Raw genomic sequence first — 13,770 nt, 5'->3', positions numbered from 1 at the left:
AAAGGGGGAGTAAGCTTGGCCTACAATATTAGTCCAGAAAGTGGGGAGGTATTGGTGGGGCCGTAAGGAATCTGCAGCTAGATACCGTCTCTACCAGATAATGTGTTACCGAAGGTAATTAACTTGTTCATCTGATAGGGACTTCTAAATGCAGATTGTTTATCTTTGAATTAGATACCCAAGCAATACCATCCCAACGGTGGGCTGCGGACCAATGCTTTAAACAAGAAACTTCTGCTGGACCTAGCGAGCAAAGTACCTGTCTCTGCGGACCTGACCATCCAGGCAGTAGTGTTTTGCAAACGTGTGCAATGATGCCCACGTTGCCGCCTGACAGATTTCTTGGACTGGTACAATCCGAGCCAAGGCCGTAGTCGTAGACTCTTCCCTGGGGAAATGAGCCCATTTTTTCTCAGGGGGTTGCTTCTTTGCCAGGGCACAGCAGATCTTAATGCAGAGAATGACCCAGCGAGAGATGGTCCTTTTCTTCTTTGGTCCCACGTACCCCACAAAGAGTTGGTCGTCCTCCCGGAACTCTTTTTTGCGGTCAAGGTAGAACGCAATGCTCTTTTTGGGTCCGGCCAGTGGAGACGCTCGTCTTCATTAGAGGTAAGGGGAGGAGCAAAGAATGTAGGCAAGGTGATGGATTGACCCAGATGGAATAGGGTCACAACCTTTGACAACAAAGAAGCCCCGGTGCGAAGCACTGCTCTGTCCGGAAAGGGCATTAGATAGGGAGGTGAGCAAGAAACATCTGCAACTCACACACCCTCCGGGCTGTTTTAATCGCCACCAAGAAGGCTGTTTTGATGGTCAAGAGCTGGAGGGGACTATATTGTAGAGGCTCAAATGGAGCACAAATCAGGTAAGTGAGACCAAATTAAGGTTGCACTGTGGCAAAACAAAGGGCTTGGGTGGAAACAAGTGAGCCAGCCCTTTTAGAAAATCTATGTACAATAGGAGACTTCAAGAGAGTGGGTTGGTCTGGCAGTTGCAAAAAAGCAGACAGAGCAGAGAGATAACCCTTGAGAGTTCCCAAAGCAGAGCCCTGTTGGGCAGGGGTTAAAACGAATAGAAGGGCAGTAGAAAAAGAAGCAGAAATAGACCTTTCTGTATAGTAAAATACACATTTCTGCCAACCATAGGCATATACCTTCTTAGTGGAGGGCCGCCTGGCTGCCAGAATAGCAATACAAACCTCGGAAGGAAGGTCAAAAGCCATCAACTGCTGCCGCTCAACCGCAACGCATCTAGTCGAGAGTTGACTGGTTCGGGTGGAGAACTGTCCCCTACTGCTGCGACAGAAGATCCTCCCGAAAGGACCGCTTAATCGGAGGATCGATGCTCATCTTTAGAAGCTCTGGATACCAGACTCTCCTTGCCCATTCCAGAGCCACAAGAAAGACTTGGGCCCTGTTGCTCCTGATATTCTTCAGATCCCTGGACAGGACTGATATAGGCAAAAAAGGCGTACAGCAGGCCTGAGCTCCACTCACGCAGAAAGGCGTGGTCGAGCGATAGCTGCCTTGGAAACTCCAGCCCGCAGTACTGCTGACACTGCACATTCTCTTTGGAGGCAAATAAATCTAACCAAGGTTCGCCCCACTGCTGAAAGAAATCTTGTACCACCTCCGACTGGAGGTGGCATTCATGATCCAACAGACATCGACAGCTGAGTTTTCAAAGAAACTGCCATGTGTTGAACCAAGCCATGTTCAGAGACGCAGGGCCTCTCGACGAAGGGTCCACAACCACACCCGCCCTTCTCGTTGCAGTACCATATCGTGGTGATGTTGTCCGTGAACATCTGTGCTAGCTTCCCCATGACAGAGGAAAGAAATGCTTCCAATGTCAATTGAATCGAATGGAGCTCCAACAGAATTAGGTGGAGCCCTGACTCTGCGGAGACCAGTGTCTCCTGATCTCCACCTCTCCCAGATGGCTGCCCCATCCCAGAAGTGACGCATCTGTCACCACTGGGAATTTTGGTTGGGGAAGGAAGTGGGGTCTGCTGTTGACCCAATCACGGTTCATCAACCATCACTGCAGATCTCTCGCAGTTCCTTCCGAAATCTGGATCATGTCAGTGAGATTCCCTCGATGCTGTGCCCACTTGAACTTTAGGTCCCACTGCACAGCCCGCATACACTACCAGGCCCGCTTTACCGGTAGGATGCAGCAGGCCATGAGGCCCAACAGCCTCAGAATCAATCTCACCAATATCCAGGATAGCGACCAAAACATCAGAATCATAACCTGAATATCCTGGACTCGCTGCTCCGAAGGATAAGCCTGAAACTGCACTGTGTCCAGAACTAGAAAGGGAGCATCTGAGAAGGAGTCAGCTATGACTTCGGCACGTTTATAGAGAATTCCAGTGAATGCAGGAGGTCCACCGTAGTCTGAAGGAGGGAGACAACTGTCCAGGGTGATGACATCTCTAACAGCCAGTCGTCGAGGTAGGGGACACTGACACCCTTAACCTGCGCAGATGAGCTGTGACCACTGCCATCACCTTGGTAACCACCAGAGGGGCCCTTGTAAAGCCAAAGGAGAGCATGGTACACTGAAAGTAACGCCTGAGGCTCGGCAGGATGGGGGTGTGAAATACACATCCTGCAGCTCCAACGCTACCATCTAGTCTTCTTGGTCTAAGGCAGACAAGACCTAAGCTAGAGTGAGCATCTTGAACTTCTCCTTCTTGAGGAAGAGATGGACGGTCCAAAGATCTAAAATGGGTTGCAACCTTTTGTTGTTCTTCAGAATCAGAAAGTAGCTGGAATAACAACCACTGCCTACTTCTAAAACCGGACCCTTTCTATAGCTCCTTTGGCCAAGAGAGCTGTAACTTCCACCTGGAGTAACTTCAGATGAACCTTCATCAGCAGTTCCTGACTTGGCAGAGTGGGAGGAGGAAAAAAGGAAAGGCAGAGAATAGCCCTCCTGAATGATCTGAAAAGACCCACTTGTCCGATGTTATGGATTCTCCAGTAGGAGAGATGGTGACGAATTCTCCTGCCAACTTGGGTAGTGTGGTCTTGCAGACTGAGGCTAGGAGTGCTTGGAGGCTGCAGTTGCCCGGGGCATGGTGTTCAATGACTTCTAGCCTCCATTCTTGGATCAGAATGCACCACGTCCATGTCCTCACACAGCTTAGGTTGTCTGTGTTGGAAAATGGCTGGGATAGGGCTGCTGCGGCTGGAAATCCCTTCTATTACTACGAAAGGAAGACTGGCCACGAGGAGTAGAGGAGAGGTCCAAAACTGTCCGTTGCTCTAGAGTCGTTGAACTGGACCAGGGCTGTATCTGCCTTTTCCCCAGGTTCCATCAAAGGGCATGTCCATCAGATTGGCCTAGACATCGCCTGAGAAGCCAGTTGTCCTAAGCCAGGCGTGGCGCCTTAAGGCCACAGTCATTGAAACTGATCTGCCCAGTGAATCAATCGTATCTAGGCCACACTGAATAGAGAGTTTTTCTGCATCTCTCCCATTCTTGACCACTTGGGAGAACATAGCCTGGGTCTCCTACGAGACTTGTGGCAGCACTTGTGCAACCGTTTCCATAATCGAGTGGAAGAAACAGCTCAATAAGCATGTATTCTCTGACCGCAGTGCGAGGCTGGAGGAAGAAAACTATTTCTTCCCAAATGCATCCAACCTCTTGTATTCCCTGTCCAGAGGGGTGGAAGGTAACACACCCTGGGAAGTAGACAGCCTACACCACCAAACTGACTGGGGTGCGGTGCTGGGTGAGGGACTTAGGGTCACCTGCGGCTGGGTGGCTAGCAACCCTCCGGTTCAGAGTGGCCCCTGTGCTAGGCTTGGGCCACGTGCCAAGAAGGGCTTCTGTAAGTGCCTCACTAGAAGGCAAAAGGGGTTTGGAAATGGAAGCCACAGGTTGCAGCACTTCGGTCAGGAGATAAGTCCTGACATGCACCAAGGGTAACTCTAGTCCAAGGCCCTGAGCTGCCCTTTTTACCACCATGGCATAGGATGTTCCCTCCTCTGTCGTCAATGCCGGCAGAGAGAGCATGTCAGTATCTGGAGAAGTGTCCCATCCACTGGCATCCGCAAGTTGCCCATACCATTGCAACTGCTCCACATAGTCATCCTGATGTTTCATAGGGTCCATAGACCCCTCCCATTCCTCTCCCGAGCCTAGCACATCCTCAAAGTGCTCAGGCAACGACACAGAACCCTTGGGTTCAATCAACATCGGAATCTGTGTCATTTCAACTCTGTGTCATTGGGGATGAAGATTGGGCTGGCAGTGCCAGCGGGCACCGGCGGCACCGGCTTCGGGTCCAATGCTGGAGGTTGGGTTGGCTCAACCAGCATCGACCCGGATCCTGGATGGATCCACCAACACGGTGGCCAAAACTGACAGGGTCAAACCTGATGCAACCTCTTCCAACACCGTGGGGCCCGAGGGCTCACTAGCCGGGTTGGCCAGCTCAAATACACAGCGCATGGCCTCGTAAAATTCTTTTATCTGAGCGGGGGTCGCACCGGCTCCCAGAAAGGAAGGGAGGAGCAAAGTCAACCCAGGTTACAACTCCGAGGAAGCGTGCCTAGAGCGCCGGTGCTCCTTACCTCCCTCATCAACAGATGACAACCGAAGATGCAGTCCGCTTGGACTTCTTCTTGTACCTCCGTCCTAAGTGTCCAGAGGACCTTGAGTGGGATGAAGAGGACTAAGTACTACGGGAGCGGTAACACAACCTCATCTTCCTCAATCAGGGCCAGAACCTCGGCAGAGTCTTGCTCGACGGTGTCGACTGCCAAGCCGAGAGGAGCTTCATCGCCCAGTCCCTCAAGGCCTTCGAGTCCATGGCTCCACAGTCTGAGCACAACTTCAAGTCGCGGTCTCACTCAAGACACCAGAGACAGACAAAGTGGGGGTCGGTAACCGACATCATGAAGTGGCAAGCTCCGCACAATTTGAAACCTGTCTTCCTCAAAGACATCCCTTGCGCACAAAGTTGGAAAAATCTACAGAATTTGCCAAAAGTACAAAAAAAACTGTCAAAAAGCGACAGAGGGGCAGCTCCTCCTGAAATCGGTACTTAACTGGAGCAGAAAGAAAAGAACTGATTTCCGTATGCCTGGGTGGCACCTATATAGGCACCACAACGTCATAACCGATGCCGACAATGTCATGCGGAGCTGAATGGAGCCACCAGATGGCGAGCGCAATGGTATTGCTTGGCAAAAGTGGCCGGATCCAGCTTGATGGCTGGGAAATTCAAATGTAAGGAATCTGCAGCTAGAAGGCTCTATCAGATCAAATATTTAAATCTCAGTGCAGATGTGTTATTGTAGTGCAGGGAATGTCGTAATGGAATTGCTCCCCAACAGGGATATCTCTATCTCTGCTCGGGCAACCAACGCCCCAGGACATCCCCACTTTTCCCCAGTCCACCTGCCAGAGTAAGTATGTAATGATGCATCAATAACATGAACAAAAAACTAAACAAATATAGCATGCCTCGAGAAAACCCCAACCACCCCCCTTCCAGCTTTCCTGCCTTGTGAGCTAGAACAGGTCGAACCCCCAACTTGCAGAGTCTGTGGCCCAGTACATAACATATATGGGGCGGGCAACACACACTAATGTGAAACATATCTGAATAAACAAGACTAAATAATCAAAGGATCGTGTTTCAATAATCTAGTCCCAGCGTCCGACTTTGGGGTATTGTCCAGTATTTATATATTCTGGTTCATAGAGCCAAACCACAAGGGACCCTTTGGTCAGTCAGACATCATCAATCCAATAACCTTTCTAGCCAGAGTCAACAGATTAATAAACATAGTCTAACAGGATTATATTAACTAGGCCTGGGCAGTAAATTCAGTTCCGCTCACGGAATTTGGGTAATTTTGCGTTCCGTGGAGAACGAGAAATTGCCCACAAGTCTGCATTCTGCGACTTCGCGGAATTTTTTGCCTGTTCGCGTTCTGAAAATGCATGTTCGCGAGATATTTCCCCCTGATCACGCAAACAGCGATTGCGAACAGGAAAAAAGCATTGCGAACAAGCAATTCCGCGTGTTCACGGAATTTCTGTGTGTTTGCAGAGATTCTTTACCATTTCACTGAGATTTGCGTAACGCAATTACGCAAATTACGCCCACCCCTAATACTAACATGTCCACCAGCTGATCAGAAGATTAACGGTCGACAGGGGTCCTTCTGATGGAGTGTGGCCTCTGCCCCCAGATCCAGAGTACTTTAGGTCTTGCCCTCTTCAATGAGCAGGACGCCATCCCTCCACCCAATCCCAGGCCTCCTTAGGAGTATTGAAATGCCATGTTTTGCCGTCGCTGATGACCCATAGCTTGGCTGGCTAGAGCATCATGCATATGATTTCTTTTTCATGTAGGGCTTGTTTCACTGCTTCAAAACTCCGTTTCTGGACCTGCAAGGTGAAGTCTGTGAATAATCTAATAGTCACATTTTTAATAAATGGGTCATCATGGGCTCCAGCTTCCGGCAGGATTGCGTCTCAATCCTTATAGTTAAATATTCTGGCAATATTGAGAAGAATTTAGAATGTCTCTTCAGGCGGAGCGTGTTAAGTATCACATCTTCTAGGAACAGGTCCACACTAGGCTCTTCAGTTCCTTCCGGGACCCCACAACCCTGATGTTATTACGCCTAGACCTGCCCTCCTAGTCGGCGACTTTCGCTGTATCGCAATGTTTTTGGTGAGATCATGGACCTGCTCCTCATAGCGGTTTGTCATGGCTTGAAGACCGATGATTTGAGATTCCGCCATCTTCACCTTGTCTGCAATGTTGCGGACATCTGTTCTGAGTATGTTCACTATGTTCACATCTGTGGAGACTGTATCTAACTTGGGTTACAATGTCCCTCATTGGTCCCTTATTGCTGCCATTATTGTGCGTTGCATGGGTTCTTCACTGATATGAGTGGAGGGACCAGCATTGCTCCCTGTAGGAAGAGTGGATTCTTCCCTCAGTGGACATCAGAACAGCATACCTCTCGAGCTTATTGGATTGCATGGGTTTGGCTCCCACAATTTCTAACCATTGCCCTGATAAATCAGGAGATAGGCAGGGAGTCCCACTGCTTCCATGGGGCTCCTCACTGGTGTAGCATCTACTGAATGGAAACCTGTCTCAGTTCTTGGGACTCCAAGAAATCCACGATACCAGCAGGCCCTTCTTTGGGAACCGCTTACCACCAAGGTGATCCGACCATGCCAGCAGGCCACAAGTCCCTGCAACACTCAGCCTGGCCAGTAGATCTTCACCCTACCAGGCTCATCGGGGGGCGATTTCGAGGGGTGAGAGCTGTGCCCCAATTACATAACCTCAGGACCTAATTCAATTTGTTCTACGTTCCATGTTTCTGGTTTAAATCTGCAGCCGCACACAAGAACTGTGTGCTTCAGCCCCTTGGGCCCCACCTCTGCTTGGTAGCACGGTCGGTACAGGCCAGCAATGTCCAAGCCTCCCTCCGGGGGGGGGGGGGGGCAATCAGCAGACTCATGTGATTACCTCCCCCAGGCTTGCACACAGGGAGCCACCAGAAACCTCACCTATTTGACCTCAGCGGGAACCTCCACTCTAGTGGGTTGGGAGAGTGAGGGGGACCCGAGAGGAAGAAGGTATGGGAGGGGGAAAAGACCAGGTGGGGGGAAGAGAAAGGCATCCACTCCCCGTCAAGATCTCCCAGGCCTCTGGCACCAGGCCTCAGCAAATGCTACCAGGCGGCCCACACCTCACCACCGGTCATCAGCTGACCAGTGCTCTTCCTCTCTCAACCAGTCTGTCTGCCGTGCCTCGTACTCCGCATCTCTCACGAGTGTGCCACCTCCTCCTCATGGCCTGTGGGTCTACATTGGCCCCTCTATCTCAGCTTGACCCTCGCGGCTCAAATTTCAATCGATCGGTCACCAGGCTTGCCTGCGACCACCACTGTACCCCACACAGTCAGCGCTGCACGGATGTTAGCGGGGACGTTGGGAGGTTTTATGTCTGGCTGCTGCGGGGCTCGCTTAGTGTGTAGCCATCTTGCTTGGTGGTTGGCCACACTCCCTAGATAGAATTCTTATGTTTGGATTTGGTTGGTTTGTTTATTCTATTTTTGCTTGTGTGTTTTTATGACTTTTTTCCTGCAACATATTTGCTTGTTCCTCTCTTAGGTACCCCTATGTTACATCTACCACTGTGCAGAGCTCTCTTAGTGCCTTGATTGGTGTTATTTTACCTTAGTTTCAGTGAGCCAAGAGGACAGCAGTGAGAATTCTGAAGGAGGTTTCACTTATAATCCCTCACTCAAGAAGAGGTGATAAAGGAAGTGCAACCCCAAACAGAAGCGTGTCTTGTTTTACAAAGTTTACATATTTACATGCTCATCCACTGGCTGACGGGCATTTCGGCTAAGGTTGTACAGGGAATCAGTTTCAGAACATGGTACACCATCTTCACCAGTTGAAAAGCATAAATTGTTCATGGTCATTCCATCACATGTGCAATTTCAATGTGTTTTTTATCCCTCAGAGGGACTGGAGCTATGTTGTAATATTCTTACTCTATGACCAGACGATGTATGGTTCTAATGTGTGCATTGAGTAGCTATCATTTAAAATTAAGTACTCAATTCCTGAATATATATCATGACCCGCTCAACCTCAAATCCACCTACCTCAAGATCTCAAGATCAGACAAGCAGAAGCTAGGTGGATTTGCAAATGTAGGACGGTGACCATGGGCCTAAATACGGATTCAGAATTACACTACTTCTTGGTGTAAGGATTTAGGCTTGACTAGTCATAAGAGAGGTGTATGAATTGTTTTTTATGGCAGTGTAAATCTAATGTTTGACTGAAGGGAGGTGCAGGTTGGTACAGGATTAAAGATGTTGTGTTCAGATAATGATACTAACTACGAACTTTGGTGGTTGATGTTACCAACTAGGAATTTCGGTGGTTGATATTACTTTTGAATACAGGCTTCGGATTGACAGGTGACTGTGCAGGTTATCAACAAACACTTACCCCTGGTGAGAGTTTTTGAGGAAGGATATACTTGTTTGATATAGAGCAAGTACAAGATTCTACGTTAACAAGACTCGAACAACGCACCAATGGTAAGCATATCAAGCTTTAGGGTAGCTGCTATGCTGAGGTTAGTTATATTACATGGTCATGTATAATATAAAATAATATAACCTGAGGTCTAGAGATTTTGATAGGTCACTCAAAATACAAGTAAGTTGGTGCGCGCATTTGGGTTTGTTCACAGTTTTATCATTTCTTGCGTCTCACAACATTTACTGGCGACATAGATGTGAGTGGGATTTGGTTTTTGTGCGTGAATCAGAGTGTGTATAGAGATGCAAGGATTTGGACGGGGATGACTTTATTCCGATTGGCTGTAAGGTGCGCTGACATGTTTAGGACTTTGATAGGTCTATTTTGGCAATACGCAATTCTGTTCACGTCTTTGGACACCGGGGCCGGGTAAATACTGAGGCACAACTTTTCAGAGTCTCATAACTACGAGATAATCTATTTTGCCGTGGTTTACTGTGAAAGTTGAAATAGTTAATAGGATAGTTTATAACCTAGAGAGCTGATTTATTAAACGCAAAAACAACAGTTGATGGACAGAATGTAGAACAAGGTCATACATTCACCCCAGTACAGAGATCTGGGCCTAAATCCATCGTTTTTTTGCACTCCACACCACCCCAGTTCAGACATGGCCATATACAAATCAGCCTTGACCCTGTGCCTCATGGGAACAGTCCAGCCCGAACTGCCAAGCCATGTCTTTCCTGGACTGGAATCAAGCATCCTAGGACCGGTTTCTGGCTATCAGCCGTCTTCAGCCAGGATAGCTTGCCTGCAGTGGTGTGGAAAAAACAATGGATATAGGCCCAGATCTCTGTACTGGGGTGAATGTATGACATTGTTCTGCATTCTGTCCATCAACTGTTGTTTTTGCATTTGTCACCCCGAGTGGGATGGGAATGCTCAGACGTGAGTCCCATGCTCTCCACACCACTGGAGTCAAGCAATCCTGGGCCCAGATCTCTATACTGGGGTGAATGTATGACATTGTTCTGCATTCTGTCCATCAACTGTTGTTTTTGCATTTGTCACCCCTAGTGGGATGGGTATGCTCAGACGGGAGTCCCATGCTCCCCACACAACTGGAGTCAAGCTATCCTGGCTGAAGACGGTTGATAGCCAGAAACCGGTCCTAGGATGCTTGATTCCGGTTCAGGAAAGACATGGCTTGGCAGTTCGGGCTGGACTGTTCCCATGAGGCACAGGGTCAAGGCTGATTTGCATATGGCCATGTCTGAACTGGGGTGGGGTGGAGTGCAAAAAAACGATGGATTTATTCCCAGATCTCTGTACTGGGGTGAATGCATGACATTGTTTTGCATTCTGTCCATCAACTGTTGTTTTTGCATTTGATTTAATAAACGGCAGGAAATATGGAAATCGTAGGCCTCGCGCAGTTCGGCATAGCGTTTTAATCATATGCTGACCAGAGAGGGAACCGCTGTCCGATTTGACTACACAGGAAGTCATGTATGCAGACCAGCATATAACGGACGTTGCAGACTTGATGGGGAGCATAGAAAGCATTTTGACCCGGCTTAAGCAGATGAGTATGATGATTGGTGAAGGAATACACCACCAAGGGATAGGATTGGTGGGCGCTTTATTTAAAAGAAGAGACAAACGTGATATACTTGCATTCAGGATTTATCGTGCCGGGAGCAGGGTACACGTCGCGAACTTGGACATTTTGTACTGGTAAGGAGGAGGCCTATGGAAGGGAAGACTGGGTGATTAATGTAAGATTATTTGACTTGATGTGGATTTATATAAGGGGAATCTTAGATACTGACCTCTTGGAACGTTTGACTTTAGTTGTTATTCAATATTATTTTACAGTCTAGAATTTGGATTGAATTGAAGGAACTGGAGGACTGAAAGGTCATAAAGTAGAAGCACGCAGTAGATGAGGGAGACGTTTGGATTTAATGCCATGATCGGTATGAGAAAGGTGATTTTTACAGAGGGAATGTGGGGACGGACAGGATAGAAAATGTCATGTCGTTTAAAATTAAGGATTCTTATTAATGTTTACTTACAGTTTGAAACCTGGGTAGAGGATTAGAAGGTTTGAGAAAGAAAAAAATATACCAGTGGAAAATTACAGTGAAAAAAACCAAAAACATTTTTCTAAGGTGAGCTTGGGAAGGTAACATTTTTCATTTTTTATACGTAGTTGGTCCAAATGGTTCTTATTTCTACAATTTTTGATCATTAAATCATGACCTGAGTTCGACAGTACTTTCCGAATCTTAATACAGTTACACTAATCTGGCACTAATGTTCCGTATGTTTTTGGATCACTAGAACAGGACCCAATGTTTTTGGATCACTAGAACAGGACCCAAGTTGGGCGGCATTTTCGAATTATTACACATTTGGTTTCTCCATTTTTTGAGAATGTTCTAAGATATATGTTGTTGTTGAAATACAATTGTTTAGACTGTTCATTAGGCAGACTGATATCTGTGCTTTGTATAGGTAACATTTCATTATGTGAAATATAGGTGAAATTACTGTGTCTTTCAAGTTAATAATTTACATTGTACATTATTTAGATTATTGTTGGGTGACTTTATATTTGTTTTCCTTATTTACAGCCCTGATGATGTCCCAAATGGGGACGAAACGTGTCGGCTGTTAACTTTGTTGTATCAATGATATTATTTTTGCTTGGAAGCTGACTGACACCAACATATTATTCTGACTAAAGAAAACAAACCAAACAAGATCCGCCTGGAGGATTGCTTTTTGGAGTTAATTTCCGAATACTAATGTGAAATTGGCATCACAATATTTTCTGTTTCACTTTGCACGCTCCTTCTGTATTTTGATCTATTTTGTAATATGTTAGAAATTATGCCCAGCAGCTCCAAACTTGAAGGTGACAGGTTAAATTTCTGGTGGACCCTGTCCCAATATCCATATTGGCTGGCAGCCACAGGTTGCCACGTTCCTTTCTTCTCTATCTCTTCTTTAGCTCTTGAAACACAACATCAGGTTTATAATTCACTCAAGAAATACTGACCCGTGAATGTCCTCGGAAGTCATCTGGAATCTCTTGAATCACCTCACCAGTATCAGGATCCCAGATCTGAAAAGGAGGAGGAAAATCAGAGCTTACAGTCAACTCTAAAGGCGCCTCAACATAAATGCAAGGTGTCGGCATTGACTGTTTTCAATTTGTTGTATTTCATCCATTACAGTGCAATAATATTTCAGTTATCCTCAAAGGTCTTCTGAAATATGGTTTTCCTGGTCTCGGTCACAGACCCTTGCGCAAATGTGTCAATTCCACCTCCTTCCACATTACTCATTCTTTTTATTGCTTATGGGTGTTTCCTTCTGATTTTTACATATATCCTCAACTGTTTCCCACAAAGCCACCATCACCACTGACACAAAAATTAGCAGTGCCTGATGGCAGTCTCAGCAGAAAGATAAAGGACTGAACAGGCACAGAGTCTGGAATACCTTCTCCCTAGTGCTGAAGAGTTTTGGTGCCATGGAAGCTTGGTTACCATGGAAGGCTTCAGACTATGGTGCTTTGAATCCAAAGCCAGATGCACAATTCGAGTTTCCCGACCACCTAAGACTATTCAATATGCATTAAGTACTGTACATAATTCCTTGCCATTATTTTATTAATAAAGAATATTTATAAACTATCCAGGTTTAAATGGTGCTTTGGCACTGTTCACCTGTAGAATAATAAAAGACTATGGGCCAGATGTAGGTGGCCAAATACTGAGCGCTAACGCTGAAATTCACAGAATTTCAGCGTTTGCGGCTGGTAAATAGCAATGTACAATGTAGGTAATGCCAAACACTATAGCAAAATAAGAAATCTCTAAAAATAAGGGAAACCAGTTAGTGATTCCTTAGTTTGCGATTAGTACACATTGAATCCCTAAATAGATATTCGCAAAATAAGAAATTCTTTAAAAAAAATCGCAAATTGATGTACCAAAAATCGCTATTACTGATTTTTCACATATTCGTTATTTATGAGTTGCAAATTACTACTGACTCAAAGCAGGTGGTAATCAGGTGCACTGCATTTAAACAGCCCCAAAATGCAACAGTATGAACACAATGGCGGCCCTCTATGTCATTGCAAGGCGGCCTCGGATGCAAGCAGCAGGACTGAGAATCTGGAGACGGGAGGAACGTGTGTACAGACTGCGCATTACATTATTCCAAATGACTGAGGCTGAAGTCCAGGAGAGGTACAGGCTTCACCCCCAAACCATCCTAGACCTGATACGGGACCTGCACCCACTCCTGGAGCATAAGACACCAAGGGCGCATGCTATACCACCACATGCCCAGGTGCTTTGTAGCCTGCAACTACTTGCATCAGGTAGTTACCACGGGGTGAAAGCTGTGGCAGGTGGTGTGTCACATAGTTGCCTGTCCCATTCTTTCAACACTTTCCTGGATGCCATGATGCAAAGAATGCACCACTTCATACGCTTCCCCAGCACACAGGCGGAACTGCATAAAACCAAGATGGATTTTTATCAAATGGCACAGTTCCCACATGTAATAGGGTGCATTGATGGGTCACACATACCAATTTTCCCACCTGCAGCTATAGAGTACATATATCGGAACCGCAAATCTACACATTCTATCAACGTGCAGGTAATTTGTAATGCGGAC

At 46.8% G+C, this 13,770-nt stretch overlaps 1 protein-coding gene across 2 annotated transcripts in view; it reads right to left on the bottom strand.

Annotated features, from left to right (window-relative positions):
- Positions 1-13,770, bottom strand: part of LOC147705893 (uncharacterized) — a 383,606-nt gene that overhangs the window by 126,802 nt on the left and 243,034 nt on the right. For both annotated transcript variants that reach the window (XM_086932363.1, XM_086932364.1), the window contains exon 9: positions 12,134-12,199. In XM_086932363.1, coding sequence (XP_086788489.1) covers positions 12,134-12,199 — 66 coding nt within the window. The remainder of the gene's footprint in view (positions 1-12,133; positions 12,200-13,770) is intronic.

This window comes from Lissotriton vulgaris, chromosome 7 (assembly GCF_964263255.1).
Source record: "Lissotriton vulgaris chromosome 7, aLisVul1.2, whole genome shotgun sequence".
Taxonomy (NCBI): Eukaryota; Metazoa; Chordata; class Amphibia; order Caudata; family Salamandridae; genus Lissotriton; species Lissotriton vulgaris.
Note: the sequence above shows the minus strand (reverse complement) of the source record. Positions and strands in the feature narration are given on the sequence as shown.